Source organism: Crotalus tigris, unplaced genomic scaffold (genome assembly GCF_016545835.1).
Source record: "Crotalus tigris isolate CLP2741 ecotype Arizona unplaced genomic scaffold, ASM1654583v1 scf7180000024390.453493, whole genome shotgun sequence".
Taxonomy (NCBI): Eukaryota; Metazoa; Chordata; class Lepidosauria; order Squamata; family Viperidae; genus Crotalus; species Crotalus tigris.
Window position 1 is genome coordinate 226,151 of NW_024100560.1, and position 17,208 is coordinate 243,358.

Here is a 17,208-nt window from a genome sequence, read left to right on the forward strand (position 1 = left end):
AGTTGAAACCAAAAACTAAATTCCCCTCCCCTTGGTACAAATAACAAAGCACAATTTCCTCCTCCAATTAACAGTCATAAATCACATTCCCCAATTAGTTTGAAGCACGGGCTTTCTCCCCAGCTCTCCAGCCCACCAAAATTCTAACAACTCAGGGCCCAGTGACCTTGGGATCCCACAGCTAAGTTGTTATTGTTATGACTAGCTAGACTCTCATCCACATTCCCCCTCCCAGCATCAACTAACTGTAAAAGCAATAGAGGAAAAATGATTGCATTTCCATCTATTGTCAAAGCAAGAACATCCGATGTTAGCAGCATTGACACCCATATCAGTAATATATTATGATGCATATGTCATCTTTCCTTCCCCTTAGGCTTTGCTCTGGAGACACAAGCACATACACTTACGTACTTGTCTTCACTATTTCATAAAAGCCAAATATCGCAAGTTGCATGTTCTTTGACTCTCATAATAGTCACTCTTTTGTCTGAATGTTCACTAAGGCATAGAGTTTTTTTAAAAAAAAATCAAATCAAACTTGTCCTCAATAATTGTCTAATGAAAAGGTTTAGAATAAATTCCATATTACAATGATCAGTAGTAGCACATGAGGTTAATTATGAAAATGAAGCATTTATGCAGCACTCATTTCTTCTGGGCATATTTCCATGGAGTATTTATCTTCTCAGAAGATCTCATAGTTTCGGGCTATAACTAAAAGAGACAAAGACTGAACAGCTGCTCCAGTTAGCATTGGTGATTTTAAAAGTTTCTGGTCAATCAAGATTTCTGCCCACCAATGAAATAAAACGTGCAATTGCAAGCAGGTAACTTTGTAACAATATCTGTCTGATGGTGTGTGCCCATATTTGTGTGCATGCATGAGCATGTGGGTGTGAGAGACAGACAGACAGAAATAGATATTTTGTCCATGTAGATTTCAAATTTTCCAGGTATATATGTTAGGATTTCTTTTATTTTTACTCAGAAATAAACTCTATTCACTCTTTGGAGTCTAAGCATAAGCTACCCTGAAATTGTTTTAGAATAGAGCAGAGGTCCCCAACCTTTTGCGCACCAGGGACCAGTTCTGTGGAGAAAGGATTTTCTGCAGACCAGAAAGTGTGTGGTTTTGTGTGTTGCCTGCATTCCATTGATGGGGCTTTGCTTGTTTGTGCTGGCATACCGTAGTCTGGTACTGGTCCACAGACTGGGAGTTCGGGACCCCTGGAATAGAGAATTAAAAAGAGGAAGCAGATTGACACTAAAAAATATAGTAATGATTTCACACAAAAGATTATTGTTACTGTTGTTGATGATGTAAAGACTTCTTTAAGAAGAAAAATAGACATAGCAACAAAACCAACAATGGCAAACAATTTGGCATAATATAGTTTGAAATCTAATGCAGGATTAGCTGCAAATAGAAATGACAAAAGTTGTAAGTTCCCAGCACTTTTTTCTTTAAACAGCCACAAGATTTGAATCTATGTCATGGACTGTCAACAGCTATTCCAAATGAGTATATATTTGATGTTATTATGTCAAATATATGCTCATTTGGAACAGCTATTAAATTAAGTGTAGGCTCACTTAGGTTTGTAAATAACCTACAATTGTGGGTAATGTTTAGAACTTGTTTTGTATGTTTTACATGTTCTAAGCAAATTAGATTTAAAATCTCATTCATTTCACTTTGGTGGCATGTTTTAATGTACCAATTCCTTCTTAGGTTTGTGACTAGACCTGAACTGAAAGGTTTATTCATGTGGACAAAAAAAGAAAAGGTAATCAAAAAGGTAATTAAAAGTCTTACAACTGAAATTCTCGTTCAGGTGTCAATCTCTTTTTCTACTTTCTCCTTTTGCAATAAAATAAAAATAAAAATTATGAGTTCTAACCAATCACTCATTATACACCCCCTTGCATATTATGACTTGCTTCATCATTAATTTTCTAATAATCATATTTATATTATTCATTGACTTGAACTTCTGAATGCAAAAAGAAAAAATAACATAGTAAGTGGCTTGGTCATATAGGGAGAATGAACATGGACTCATTTGCAAAATAAATATGTGTTTGAAGCAAAAGTAAGGGAGGATGAGGAAAATCACAGAGATGAAAAATGTAAGGACCAAAAATAATTTATGAAACAGTGTATGGGTATGAGTCAGAATAGTTTGCAATGATTAAAATAAACAGAGAGTACAAAGAATAATGTCAATGAAAATTAGAATCAGATAGATTTCTTTTTTAAAAAAATCATAATTTTAATTTCCTTTAATGAATTCGTGTGACTATTTCTGTACTTATTGTAATGCTGTCTTAATATATGTATTTATTTTACATTATATACTGTGCTTCAAAATCCTTACTGTTACTTAAGCAGAACTGACAGCCTCCAAAGGTTTTGAATTTTTATTTGCATGTAAAAGACCTCTATTTCAGGTCTTGTTCCTTGCCAGAAAAGATAACTAGAAAAATGTTCTGTAATATTCCTTCACAGATGAATCCTCGATATAAGATGACACAGAATTCAACTTCTGTCACTGAATTTATACTCCTGGGACTCTCCAGTGACCCTCAGGTTCAACTCATTCTCTTTAGTGTCTTTCTTATTATTTATCTGATGGCTGTGGTTGGAAATATATTTATATTTCTTATTGTCAGCTTAGATGTCAGACTCCATAATCCCATGTACTTCTTCCTATGCAATCTTTCTGTAGTAGATATTGGCTACACAACTTCCACTGTTCCGAAGATGTTGATGAATTATCTCTCTAATGACAATCGAATCTCTTTCTCAGGCTGCTTGTCCCAGATGTACTTCTTCATCTGCTTTGGTGGCACAGAGTGTGTTTTGTTAGGCATCATGGCATATGACCGATATGCAGCTATTTGCCACCCATTGCATTATGGTATACTCATGCGGCCTAAAGTGTGCATTTGGCTTGCAGTAACTGCTTGGATTCTTGGCTTGTCAAATTCAGCTATCCACACTGGCCTTATGATCTTTCTGTCCTTCTGCCAGGATAATGTCATAGAACATTTTTTCTGTGACATCCCTCCTCTCTTCCAACTGTCCTGCACTGATACTCAGATCAATCAAATTGCTACTTTTGTATTTGGAGGAGGTATAATTATGGGTTCCTTCCTGATGATTCTGTTGTCCTATGTATACATAGCCTTAGCAATATTTAGGATTGGGATTAAGGGTGGACGTCGCAAAGCATTTTCCACCTGTGCCTCTCACCTGGCTGTAGTGAACATCTACTTTGGCACTATCATCTTCACTTACATGCGCCCTAATTCCACTTACTCTCAAGAGCAAGATCATGCTTTACCAGTGCTCTATGGAATTATAACACCTATGCTTAATCCAATCATCTACAGTTTAAGAAACAGGGATGTGCAACAGGCATTTCATAAAATAATTCAAGGAAATTAGGGGAGAGGTTTGGGCATTAAATGTCCAATGTTTTCCAAAACCTTTTAAAAATTAATTTTAAGGCTGGATTGGACATTGTTGTAATCATAATGAATTTGACTGTTTTGATTTTGATGAACAAATCATCACTACAATTTTGCAGAACCTAATACGTGATGTTAGACAATGTACCAAAATATTCAATCTTCTTCTTAATTATTTAACTTCTGAATTATGAAGAATCAGAATTTAGGGATAATGTGTTGAAGGACTTTATTGGCCTTGTGGGCTGGACTGACTATTCTGTCCAGGTGTTCTTAGCCTCATCATGAACATAATAAATTTGGTAAGGCCAACTGAATTCTAATGAAATTCTAGTGAAATTAACTATGGTTAATTAATTATGAAAAATAATTTTGTTAATCCAGAGCTCTAACAGAACATGGCTATGGTTCTAAGATCTCTATGATTGGTTTTTTTGTGGACAAAAAATCTTTTCCCTGAAGTTTATTGCATTTTATGCATATATTTGAAAGTTCTACTACATGTATGGCATGACTCTTCCACCTCCAATTCTATAATTGTTAAGAATGTATCCTCTTTTTTTTTTAGTTTAAAGCAATTACTGACAAACTCAGCCTATTTTAAGACTATTTGTTTCCAAAAATCTATGCATACTCAAATATTGGTGTCTTAAATTGTTCACTCCTTTATTTTTTTCCCAGTTTTTCCCCCCATGTCAAATGTCTTATATCTATAAAGCTATGATTTTCCAAAATAACCATAGCCTAGCAGTGGGCAAAGTAGAAATTCAATAAAGGTAAGTGTTGAGTCCTCGAGTCAACGGCGAATGAAGAGAACACATTCTGTAATTCCAACAGTCTTTATTCTCAGTAGTTTTTCCTCCCGACACAACTCTGAGGCTCGCAAGCCTCTCTGTCTCCTTTAATAGAATCCCCAGGCAAAAAGGCAACAATCTGGTGTGCTTCCGCGCCTCGCGCATGCACGCAAAGCCTGCGCCATTCAGTCTGGTCCCGGGCAGCTTGCAACATCCCGGGACCATTGCAACGTCCCGAGCCTGCCTTTGCAGGCTCAGGACACAACACCCCTTCCCCCCCGGATGAGACTTATATAGGTAGTTATATGCGACCTCAACATGAGTGTGGTGTGCCAACCCAGGGAACCCGCACATCTATTGCAGCTACTTACTAGTCACACTAGTACCAGGCTATTGTTTTGGAATTAAGTGCTCACACTTTCAAGTTCCCCCAACAACAGTAGGCACCCTTTCATCTGCCTTGCTTTGACAAAATCTTCAAGGTATTTGGGAGATCTTGTTACCTCTGTGACCTCCTCAGGTTCTGGGAACCCCCTAATTCCTCTTGTACAGAGGTTGGAGTGAAGTTGCCTCCTCTTTTAAACCCTGGTGGTCCCTGTGAACTGTGTCCTGTTGCCTGGTCTGCTTGCTTGCCCACCGGGCTCGTCAGACCAGGACTTTGCTCCCCACTGAATCTGGTTGACCTGCCTAACTGTAGGCTCTCAGACCCATCTACGTGCCCGCCAGTATTTGGCATTTCAGTAGAACTCTCCAAGTCCACAATGGACCTATCAAGGGAACGCATCCCTTCACTCCCAAGCCCCGTAACAAAATTGTCTGGGGTTTCTGCAGTGCCCCAATACTCTGTTGTCCCCCATTCTATGCCAGAGGTGCCAGAATCAGGATTTGCCTCTCTGACTACCTCCTTGTGTGAAGACTTCCTTTTGGAAGTAGTAGCAGTGGTGGGTCAGCTTGACTGTTTGTGTGCCAGTTCTCTTGCAATGTTTGGGTTATTTGGATGCTCCTGGTTATTCTCCCTGACTGGAGTGCTGAATGGTAGTTGTGAATGATGAGTATGCCCCCTGGGTGACTCCTTGGCTGGAGTAGACACTGGTGCCTATATTATTTCTTGTTCCCCTGAATTCCTGTTAGGGACACTTGTGGAACCTTGGAACAGGCCTTCTTCGGCCTCTCTGTTTGGCCCCGGCTGCTGCCAACACCCTTCCCTTTGCCCACAGTGGTCCCCCTTCTCCCCTGGAGAAAGCCCAGGAGTTGCAGAGGGTAAGTCCAGTCTCCTACGCAGCTGATCGATATGCTGCCGAAGGACACGACAGTCATCCAAGGAAACCTCATAGGACAATGGACCATTGACCTTTCATACTACAGCAGGAACCCACAGGTGACAGGGCCCATAGTTCCAGGTCCATACTGGGGCACCCACTTGCAGACACCGTGGTGCCCTGGGTTGGGTGACCCTAGGAGGCAGTCTGTCCGGATGCAACCTGTCAAGTTTGGTGATCAGTTTGCGCCCCCAGCAGAGTTCAGCCGGGCTCTTCCCAGTGGAAGTGGAAGATGTGGTATGGTAAGCAAGAAGAAAGTCTGCCAACCTGTGGTGCCAGTCCCTGTAGGTCAGTCTCTTTAAAGCATCCTTGGTGATGCGAACCATCCGCTCAGCCATACCATTGGTGGAAGGGTGGAATGGTGCCGAAGTTGCATGACGAATCATGTTGGCCTGCAAGAAAGCCTGAAACTTAAAAGAAGTGAATTGAGGACCATTGTCAGAAACCAGAACATCGGGGAGGCCATGTGCAGCAAAAATCCCTCTCAGTACTTGAATGGTCTTGGCAGCAGTGGTGGTAGAGACAGGAACAACTTCAAGCCACTTTGAATGGCTGTCAACAAGGACCAAGAAGAATTGACCCTGAAAGGGCCCAGCATAATCTACCTGCACCCTTGACCAAGGTGACTGTGTCTCCTCCCATCTATGCACAGGAGCCTGAGGCATTTCAGGGCGTGAGTGCAGACACAAGTGGCATCCATGCACTTGGGCCTCTATTTCCCTGTCTAAACCTGGCCACCATAAATGGCTACGCTCAAGCGCCTTCATCCTGACAATGCCAGGATGACCCTCATGAAGGGAAGCTAAGACTCTAGGTCTCATTGAGGTAGGAATGACAACTCTGCTGCCCCACAACAAACAAACCTGGAAAGTGGATAACTCATGCTTCTTGAGCCAGAAATTCTGGAACTCAGTACCTGGACAACTCTCAGGCCATCCAGACAAAACCCATGACAACACACAGGTGAGTGTGAGATCCATGGCTGATTCAGCAGCCACATCCCTGGCCTTTAAGGGAGACTTAGGCAACGCCTGAATGGAAAGAATGTTGATGGCAGGGGCAGGGTCAGCCTCCACCATTTCTAAAGGTAATCTACTTAGGCTCTCAGCATGGCCCATTTCCTTGCCAGGTTTGTGAACCAATGAAAAATCATAGGCTGACAGAAAGATAGACCATCTCAGCATTCTATGGGAGATGATATAGGGAGTGTGTTTGATTGTAGTAAACAACCCCAACAGAGGCTTATGGTCAGTATAGAGCGTGAAATGTCTGTCATATAAAAAATCATGGAATTTTTTAATTCCAGCAACAATGGCCAAGGCTTCCCTATCTATCTGAGCGTAGTTCCGCTCAGCAGAGGACAAGGTTCTGGAGTAATATGCAATAGGAACCTGAGTTCCATCAGCTCTTAAGTGGCTAAGTACAGCTCCTATCCCATAAGGGGAAGCATCACAAACGATGCACACAGGTAGAGTTTCATTAAAATGTGCAAGCACATCATTTGATGTAAGTAAGGCCTTGACCTCATTGAAGCTTTTTTCATGTGTTTGTGACCACTGACACACTACCTGCTTGTCTAGAAGTCTATGAAGTGGCTCAGCTACATTAGCTTTGTTAGGTATGAAAGCATTGTAAAAATTCAGGAGGCCCAGAAAAGCTTGTAACTCAGCTTTAGACTTAGGCCTAGGAGCTTGCAGTATAGCTTTTAATTTAGACTCAGCAGGATGAATACCCCTGGCATGTATTCTGAATCCCAGGAAATCTGTAGAAGACACTCCAATTTTGCATTTGTCTTTTTTAAGCTTGAGACCTGTTTTTCTGAAACGCAGCAGAACAGCCATCAATCTCTCAGCTAAATTCTGAGTGGATTCTCCTGCAATAAGGACATCATCAAAATAGGGGCAAACCCCTGGTATACCCCTCAGGGTGTTTTCCATTACACTTTGGAAGATTCCAGGAGCTACATTTACTCCAAACCGTAGTCTTTTGACTTTGAATGCCCCCCTATGAGTTACAATGGTCTGTGCTTCAGCAGCAGCTTCATCAACAGGTAACTGTTGATAAGCCTGTGCTAAATCTAGCTTTGCAAAAACACGCCCCCCCCTTTGAGGGAGGCCAAAATATGGCTGACTATAGGTACAGGATATGCATGCTGTTGCAATGCCTTATTTAGGGTGCATTTGTAGTCTGCACAGATGCGAATGTCTCCATTAGCCTTGAGAGGTGTAACTATGGGGGTTTCCCATGGACTTGAGTCAACAGGTTCTAAAACAACTTGCTGGATCAATTTGTCTAATTCAGCATCAATTTTTCCTTTTAAAGCAAAGGGTACTCTCCTTTCTTTTACCCTAATTGGAGTGACAGTGGGGTCCAGCTTCAAAGAAACTGGGGGGCCTTTGTAAGCTCCTAGCTGGGGGCTGAAGACATCTGCAAACTCTCTGCAGACTTCTTGTAGGCCTGGCATCAAATTGTGTAGCCCTGTAACTTGGATTCCCAAGATCTCAAACCAATCAAGCTCAATGAGACTCGTTCGTTCACCCCTAACTACCAATACATCTAATGAACCTACAAAATCCTTGTATTGTATTGTAAGGGTGGCCTCCCCCTTAACACACACCTTGGAATTTTGGAAGTCTGTTAAGACTATATTGGATGGCCTAAGCTTGGCCTGGAACCCACTGCTAGAGCAAATCTTTCTGAAAATGTGGATAGAAATGATTGAAAGGGCAGACCCAGTATCCAGGTCCATGACCAATGGAACTCCTTGCAACTTCATCTTAAGTGACAGTTTTTTTTAAGTGGCCTGTGTGTACCTGTCCTATAGATGCTTCTACCTGATGCACAGAAACCCACCCTGCTTTGGCTGGAGACCCTGGTATCTTTCAGGCGCAATTCTTCTCGGGGTTGTACTTTCTGACGGCCCAGACACACTGCTGCTATGTGGCCTTCCTTGCCACATGCTCTACAGATTGCAGAACAGAACCTGCAGTCGGTCCTCTTGTGGCGACCTCCACACCTGAAGCACTTGGGTACAACTGAAGACTTTTCTTTGCCTTCCTTCTGCTTTCTTTCTCTGGATGGGTAGAGATGATCCACCTCATCTTCAGGATCTTCTTCCGACTCCCTCATGGTGCACGAAGACTGCTTCTGGGTTGTTCCTGATAGGCCTCGTATTCTTGACTGCCCCACCTGCTGTCTTTTCTGCAGTGACCTCTTTCAAGGCATCTTGGAAGGAAATGTCTTCTTTTGCAAAGAGTCTTTGTTGCAAGTCTCTGTTCCTAAGCCGCATACAAATCGGTCTCTCAGCCTTTCTTCTAAATCTTTAAGGTCACAAGGCTTAGCTGCTCTTCTCAAGGCTGCAATGTATCCTTTGGCTGATTCACCAGCTCTTTGATCCCTCTGTTCAAACATGTGTCTCCACACAATAACAGACAACTTGGGCTGAAAATGTTCCTTCAATAACTTCTTTAAATCTGTGTAAGTGACAGATTCAAGAGGAACAGGGGCTGCCAAATTTTCTGCAATTTCAAATGCATCTTGACCACAGACACACAGCAAAGTAGTGGCCTTCAAGCCATCTTCTCTAACTTGATTCACTCTAAAGTAATTTTCTACTCTAGCAACATAAGACTCCCATCTTTCTGAGTGAGTCACGTTGAATTCAGACAGTCTCCCTATCTTCGCCATTCTTGCTCCTTACTCTAGGAAGGGGTCTATCAGCCAGCTTACCTCCAGCGATGCTGTATTGGCAGTCCAGGTGCTGAGTTTAATGCCATCTTCCTCTCTCAAGGACTCTTGGGGTAAGCTTACAAATCTTCTTCTTTGTTCTTTTAAGCGATCCCACCTTTGTCGCCAGTGTTGAGTCCTTGAATCAACGGCGAATGAAGAGAACACATTCTGTAATTCCAACAGCCTTTATTCTCAGTATTTTTCTTCCCGACACAACTCTGAGGCTCGCAGGCCTCTCTGTCTCCTTTAATAGAATCCCCAGGCAAAAAGGCAACAATCTGGCGTGCTTCCACGCCTTGCGCATGCGCGCAAAGCCGGCACCACTCAGTCTGGTCCCGGGCAGTTTGCAACAGCCCGGGACCATTGCAACGTCCCGAGCCTGCCTTTGCAGGCTCAGGATACAACAGTAAGAGTAAAGGTCCTGAATATCTTGGGGGAAAAATGTAACATGAAGAGGAGGAGGAACAGGAGGAGCAGAAGCAGGAGCAGATTATGATTCTGTGCTTATAAACCAAACCACTTTAGAAGATTGCCAGCTTGCATACATACAGCAAGAAGTATTAAACAAGAAGTATTAAGAGATTATGATGCTGTGCTTATAAACCATAACAAGCTTAGAAGATTGCCAGCCTACATTCATACAATAGATCACTCTAAGCAAGAAGTAGGAAGAAATTATAGAAGAAGAACTGAACACATTAAATCAACATTATAAGTTCCACATAGATTTAGGAGAGGTAAGTAGCTTTGAAGTTCATGGCTAGGCATACAGTAAATAAACTGGAGTTTTATGGTTATGCCATTGCAAAATGAAAAAGTGGAGAAAAGTACACATATTGTAAAGAAATATTGGCTGAAACATATTATATGGCTGAAAGAAAAATTTGAAACATGCTTAATTTTGCTAATAAAAGGGGAAAAAATTCCAAGCAGTTATATTGTATTTTGTAAATTGTTTCAGATCACATGAACCCATATCAGTAATCTATACACAATACATTTCCTTTTCTTTATTCTCAATTATTGAATTAGTCTTATTCAGTACTAACTGCTAAAGAATATTGACTATTAAAATGCAGTTCCTTTTTATTTATCAGTGACTTCCAGAGAAAAGAACAAATTAGAAATTTTCCATTAAATTGTTCAGTAGACATGGACTGGAGTTCATGATGATAAAGGTGAAAGTTTTGTTCACAACCATCTATCAACAATAGCTTTGCAGAAAGCATTTATTCTTCTTAAGTACTATAATGCCTCCTATGAAAAGTTCTAGGAAATTTGTAGTGTTTATCTACAGATAAAAAAGAGCTTCTACTTGTTTTTAAGAACAATGCCCAAACACAAGGTTATTCTATATTTTGTTACAAATTATTGCATATTTCAGGTATATACAACATTCTTTTTAGATTAAGTAGTGTTATATCACACACTGACCAAGAATAAGATCTAATCAGCATATGTTAATTAAAGGGGGAGAAGATATGAGAAAAGAAATGAAAATCTAACTAAATATGCTTTATATCAACTGTTAGGGTTATTTTGTGGGCAAATAGGAAGAAGGAGAGAAAGCAGAATTAGAAGTCCACTGCTTCAAATTATTTATAAAAAAATAATGAAGGAGGATAGATAGATAGATAGATAGATAGATAGATAGATAGATAGATAGATAGATAGATAGATAGATAGATAGATAGACAATCATCAGCTCCCTCCAACCATAATTTTGTCAGTCTTCTCCTTCTCATTTTCTCTACCTTATGAAACCAAACTATCCTAATGTTCTTCTTTCATAATGATGACTTTTATATTCAATCCACATCCATTCAGCATCATTTCATCTTGACTCTATCCTTCTTTTGCTCCCAGAATATTCTAGTGTTTTATTCTGTGTGTTAGACCCTGCAAATTTTATTTAATCAGAGATCTACTTAATAGTAGGAAAAGACTTCTTCAAAAATACTAATTGTAATTTGCTACAATCTTTTTCAGTCTGGTTGATATCTTGTAGTGGCATTGCAGAAGATCATTATATTTCAAAGAATTGGTGACATATTTTGATTTCCCTTTCATATTCAGAAAGGTTTAGAAGTTTATACTTCATTTTAAACCTCCTAATCTTTTTCATTCTTGTTAAAAAAAAAAAGAGGGGGGAATCTTCAGATAACTGTGGAGAGCACTGTTTTATCAAACTTTCATTCTCAATCCAGAGGTATCCAACTTGCAATCTTGTGACTAGAGAATTAAGGACAAGTATGTGTCAAATAAAAGCTCTGAACATTGCTCATTAAGTAAGAGTTAAAATGGATCTTTAAAAATCTTACTAAAGAAAATGTAGGAATGTGAGCAATGGGAGAAGATTTGCCACTAGGGTTTGAATTCAAAAATCTTAGAGCCATTCTGCTATTATTATGTTAATGGTAAGAGAAGCTCTAAAACACATTTAAAAGCCTGGTAAGCATGAATAGAATAGAATAGAATAGAATAGAATAGAATAGAATAGAATAGAATAGAATAGAATAGAATAGAATAGAATAGAAGCTGGAAGGAATCCTGGAGGTCCCTTGACTTAGTTGAAGGAGCAATGGATTACTGAGGTTAGCCTACAACAAACTAATTTGTCATTTGAGATATACAACCCTAGAAATGATATGACATAGTAAGGTGAACAAACGTCCTCCTTTTGGGAGGACAGTCCTCCTTTTTTGAGTTCTGTCCTCCCTCGAAAAGTGTCCTCCTAAATGTCCTCCTTTTCCATATACTGTCCTCCTTTTGGGAGGACAGTCTTCCTTTTGTGAGTTCTGGCCTCCCTCGAAAAGTGTCCTCCTAAATTGTCCTCTTTTTCTATATTTGAAGAATAATCTGCAGGGCTTTTTTTTCCTCATAGAATGCTCAGAAGGCGTTCTGGGACCTTTTTTTTTGATGTTTTTTTTTCAACTTTTGCATGAGCTGTGCTACTCCTCCTATTGGCTTTCGAAAGCCAATAGGAATTGCTGCTGAGCGCGACAAAACACCCGGGCAGCAAACTTTGCAAGTGCAAGTTGCAGGAACTTTGCACCCCTCACTGCTACCCAACTACACCATCTCCCTATTAGTTCCGAAGATAGTTGGAGGGGACTGGAGCAGTAAGTTTCTCTTGATCTTCCCTGTTCATTTCTACACGGGGATGCACAAGGTAGGCGGTGGTGCTGGGGGGTGGTTGGGGGGTGGCTGCAGGGCTGGAGCCGGTACGGCTGGTGCTTTGCGAGCCATGGGGCCGGCTCTACGGGGATTTGCAGGGTGGGCAGTGGTGCTGGGGAGCAGCTAGGGGGGCAGATGCAGGGCCAGAGCCAGGGCAGCTGGTTCTTTGCCTTTGTGAGCCGCGGGACTGGCTCTACGAGGATGCGTAGGGTGGGTGGTGGTGCTGAGGGGCGGCTGGGGGGGTGGCTGCAGGGCCGGAGCGGGCGCAGCTGGTGCTTTGCCTTTGTGAGTCGTGGGGCTGGCTCTACGGGGATGCGCAGGGTGGGCGGTGGTGCTGGGGGGCAGCAGCAGGGCCGGAGCTGGCTTGGCTGGTGCTTTGCAAGCTGCGGGGCCAGCTCTCCATGCCAGGGCAGCGGTGCTGGTGGGACAGTTGTGGGCGGGGGCATGGCAGGCAATTGACCTTCCATGGGCCGCGCCAGCTGGTGGTCTACGCAGTGCTGACTTGCGCTGCCACCACCTCGCCCTGTGCACCTACATGGCCATCCTGGAGCGCCTGGCTCACAACACCTGTCTCTGCCACCCACCCCCACGCAGTCCAGCCGTGTAGAGTGGGCCCCGTGGCTCCCATGTTACTTTTGCATCTACTTTTTTGAATCCATTTTCTTTCGTTCATTAATTCTCCAAGAATAAGAAATGTAAACTGTAAGCTCTTCATAGCACAGTTCTATATCATTGTTAAAATACACTGGGCAGTTATGGACATATTCATTCATATTCATAAATAGATTGAATTGTAACACTTTCCCCCACACTTAAGTCTCTTCTCTTGTGTGTATACTTTGAACATAGCCAGGCCATTTTTTATCAGCAGGTGTAAAGAAATAGAAACAAAATGTTTAACTTGGGTATTAATAACAATTTCTTTGCAATTCATTATCTTGTCAATAACATGATTCCATCAGTTAAACACATATATGTTGAAGGCAGCATATGTACTTGCATTAGACATCTATTATCTCCCACTGCTAGTCCTTCCAAAACGAACTCAATATATGTCATACTATATATGCAAAAGTTGTCTCCTCCTCTATTAAAGTGCAACACATTATTTCCCAAGTAGACAAAAAAAATAATATTACATCTTTACTATACTCACCTACAGTATATAAACATGGGGGAGCTATCACACAATTTTTCACCCCTATGGCAGTCTACTATGCTGCCTTCATGATTAATTTGATAAAACAGAACTTAGTGGTCTAAGTTCATCATGAACTAAGTCTGATGAAAATAACTATTTTGGCAGGGATGAATTAATAGCATGCATTTTGGGTTATAGGAGCCTCTCATTCACTTGAACCAAAAAAAAAAATGTGGTTGCTAATATAGGTAGGTCCGGCTTATGAGCTGTTTGTATTTAAGGAGATGCTCACAACAAATTCTAGTTTATTTGGTGAATGCTTGAAAGATGCATTACTTCATCTAAGCCAAAAACATGAAAAAAACTAAAGGCAATTATGAATTAAACTTGGCTCAAATCTTTAAGATGCAACATTAGTAAGAATGTCCCAAGGGTGAAATTACAAACCATATGCAATAAATTCAGTGTTCTTATTCTGGCAGGAACTTGCCATAAAATTCAATATGAAGGATCTTTCTTGTTCAGATATTTCCAATATATTGTTAGAAGATGATACATTGACAAAAAATATTCAATGGAAAAGTACTCATTTAAATAATTAATAGGCATGTAAGCATAATTACAATATAAAATGTTATTCTTACAAATGTTTTTATTATGCATTTATCATATTATAGTGTATTCTGTATTATTGTTGCAGTAAATACAATGTTTCTTTTATTTATGATATTTTTTTCTTCAATTTATTTGTGTCCTCCTTTTCGTTGTAAAAAAGTTGGTCATCTTAGACATAGAAACGTTTCTTTAAAAATAGATCATAAAACACACCTTAACATCATTTTCCGGATGAGTGGATTATTCATACAAAGTGATATTGTCTGCTCCTATTCCAAAGAAATAAACATTGGTTATTTTGGTTAGGGAACAGCTGGATAATGAAAATAAACTTATTCATTTTTGTATTCTTCATAAGGACACTTTACACGTCTAAACCATGTTTGGCTTCTGATGTTGTTAAGGAGAAACTTTAGAGAAAGAATTCCAATTACAACTCTCACAAGTAATGTGTTATGCTAAATACCGGAAACACGCAATCATCTATCACCCAACTCTTCTGGGTATATTTCATTGGAATATTTGCATTGACTGAAGATTATTACTTGGGCTATGGTAAAAAGAGACAGAAGCAAAAGAGATGCTCAGCTTGGCACTGACAATTTTTCTTTTCCAGGGCAAGACTCTAGAATGGAGCAATTCCAAGCAGGTAAAAATTAAATTAAAAGTAGAGGCAAAATAGATCATAGATGAATGATACCTAGCTAGCTGGCTGGTTGGCTGGCTGGCTGGCTGGATGGATGGATGGATGGACCAATCACACAGGCAGGCAGGCAGGCAGACAGGCAGACAGACAGAGCTAATAATTTGGAATCTTGAGTTGCACTCCTGGTATGTACATGGCTACTTTGATGTGTTTTTTTGTAATATAATTATACAATTGTTTTGATTTGTCTCAATTTTTAATTTTTACAGTTTATAATTTATTCCTTTTTATTATAGGGAATACAAACAAAAAAGTATATATATATATAAAGTATAAATATATATATATTTCTGATATCAAGTTAGTCTGGTATCTATGCTAATCTCAGCGTAAATATTGAAAATATGTCATTCTAATATGTGTATGTGTGTGTATGGAAGTATGTGTTTTATATTTCTGAGTTCCAAATCATATGCCTCTATTAACAGCTGAATTATATACAGATTCCAGCTTGATTGAGGCAGCATATATATTTCAGAAATAAATAAATAGATCCTCTTGCAGCCATTTTATGAACAGCAAATCAGTCTATAGCATTATGGAACTTCCATAATATGCTCTTATAACTGAAAATGTGTTCACCAGTTCAAAAGTGAAGGCACAGTGCTATAATATGACAGGGAAGAACTTCAAATTGAGAAATATGATAGCATTTATTCTATTTTGTATACTATTTAATTCTCTATAGGTCCTTGGAACGTCCACAGGAAGAAATGTTCAATACAAGCACAGTGACTGAATTCCAGCTTCTTGGATTTTCCAAGATTCAGGAACTTCAAATTGTACATTTTGTTATATTCTTGATGATTTACCTGGTGGCCTTGATGGGTAATTTCCTAATTATCACTATCATATTCCTTAACCCCCACCTTCATACTCCTATGTATTTCTTTTTGGTAAACCTATCTGTTGCTGATGTTGGTGCCATTTCTGTGACTATTCCCAAATCCATGACCCACACCAGAACAATTTCTTATACTGGATGTGCTGCTCAAGTTTTTTTTCTCATCTATTTTATGGCTACAGATGTCTCTCTCCTAACAGTTATGGCGTATGATCGATTTGTTGCTATTTGTGATCCACTGCACTACACAGCCATGATGAGCAGAGAATCCTGTGTGAAAATGGCAATAATTGCATGGGTGAGTGGTCTTCTGTATGGATTAGTCCATGTTGGGGGCACCTTTTCTATCACTTTTTGCTCCAATGTTGTCAACCAGTTCTTCTGTGAAATCCCCCAGATATTAAGACTTTCCTGCTCTGACCTGTATCTCATAGAAACTGGGATTCTTGTTTTCAGTGCCTTTCTGGTTTTCAGTTGCTTAATATTTATAGTAATTTCTTACGTGCAAATCTTCAGAACTGTAATGAAAATACCCTCCATGAAGGGAAGGCAGAAAGCATTCTCTACCTGCTTGCCTCATCTAATTGTTGTCTCTTTGTTTATTTGCATCTGTGCCTTCGCCTATTTGAAGCCAATCTCAAGATGTCCATCTGATTTTGACCTGGTAGCTACTGTGATTTACTGTTCTGTGCCATTCATGATGAATCCAATCATTTATAGTATAAGGAATAAAGATATCCAAACTGCTCTGTGGAAATTTCTTAACCATTTCACCCTATAGGTGGTTTAATGTTTTCCTTCATTCACTTTCCTCAGATGTATGGGTAGAAAGATAATTGAGTATAATATTATATGTAGTGGTGGGAAGCAGGATATAAATTGAATATACATTCACACACAGAGAGATATTTAAGAGGAATCTAAAATGAAACTAAGTTCATTTCATTTCAACATTCTACAGTATGTCTTCTCAGGCCCATCTATGGATAGATTTTGTCCTATTTTGTGTCTGATTGTGCTGAGTGCTTCTAATATAGAAAAGACTCCTGTTGCAGACTATTCCTTGGCCCTTTGAACATATCTTAATATGGGCATGTTTCTATTATTTATGAACTTAAATATCTTTCCAGCCACCTTCTACCCATATGTTTTAAACTCTACCATCTACAAAAATACAGCAAGTCTATTTGATGTTAACTTAATCTTTAATATGCCATTTTTTGGACTAAACATAATTTCATTTTAATTTCCTGTGATTGCATCTTTGGACCATAAAATAAATATCACTGGATAATTTTTCCTTGTATTTATTTATTAGTTTATAACAGTGGTTCTTAACCTTTTTAATGCCGCGACCCCCAACCAGTCGTAAGTCAAGGACTACTCAACCGGTCATAAGTCGAGGA

General features: G+C 39.8%; 3 protein-coding genes across 8 annotated transcripts in view; 2 read left to right on the top strand and 1 right to left on the bottom strand.

Moving 5' to 3' along the window:
• LOC120301668 (olfactory receptor 14A16-like) overlaps nt 1-17,208 on the bottom strand; it is a 54,399-nt gene that overhangs the window by 14,229 nt on the left and 22,962 nt on the right. The window contains exon 4 of one of the 2 annotated variants that reach the window (XR_005554973.1): nt 14,354-14,521. The exons of the other annotated variant lie outside the window; for it this stretch is intronic. The gene's annotated coding sequence lies outside the window, so the exon portion shown is untranslated. Of the gene's footprint in view, nt 1-14,353; nt 14,522-17,208 lie in introns of those variants that run through there. 2 annotated transcript variants of the gene reach the window in all.
• LOC120301666 (olfactory receptor 1020-like) lies at nt 490-3,981 on the top strand. 2 transcript variants are annotated; one of them, XM_039329185.1, is made up of 3 exons: nt 490-830; nt 1,736-1,802; nt 2,513-3,981. In XM_039329185.1, the coding sequence occupies exons 2-3, from the start codon at nt 1,770-1,772 to the stop codon at nt 3,452-3,454; spliced, it is 975 nt and encodes a 324-aa protein (XP_039185119.1). In that variant the 5' UTR covers nt 490-830; nt 1,736-1,769; the 3' UTR covers nt 3,455-3,981. The 2 variants fall into 2 exon arrangements, with proteins under 2 accessions (XP_039185119.1, XP_039185120.1); XM_039329186.1 differs by having other exon boundaries at nt 1,736-1,790.
• Nucleotides 2,513-17,159, top strand: LOC120301670 (olfactory receptor 14A2-like). 4 transcript variants are annotated; one of them, XM_039329191.1, is made up of 3 exons: nt 2,513-2,593; nt 14,869-14,901; nt 15,647-17,159. In XM_039329191.1, exon 3 carries the CDS (start codon nt 15,672-15,674, stop codon nt 16,581-16,583), a length of 912 nt encoding a protein of 303 aa, XP_039185125.1. In that variant the 5' UTR covers nt 2,513-2,593; nt 14,869-14,901; nt 15,647-15,671; the 3' UTR covers nt 16,584-17,159. The 4 variants fall into 4 exon arrangements, with proteins under 4 accessions (XP_039185125.1, XP_039185126.1, XP_039185124.1 ...); XM_039329192.1 differs by lacking the exon at nt 2,513-2,593 and adding an exon at nt 13,813-13,885; XM_039329190.1 differs by lacking the exon at nt 2,513-2,593 and adding an exon at nt 13,896-14,246.

What these genes read in the sequence shown, in the direction of transcription:
- LOC120301666 (XM_039329185.1), top strand. Translation starts at nt 1,770, where the DNA reads ATGTGGACAAAAAAAGAAAAGGTAATCAAAAAG. An exon ending in AAGAAAAGGTAATCAAAAAG is followed by an intron (nt 1,803 to 2,512) that starts GTAATTAAAAGT and finishes ATTCCTTCACAG; the next exon opens with ATGAATCCTCGATATAAGAT.
- LOC120301670 (XM_039329191.1), top strand. Translation starts at nt 15,672, where the DNA reads ATGTTCAATACAAGCACAGTGACTGAATTCCAGCTTCTTGGATTTTCC.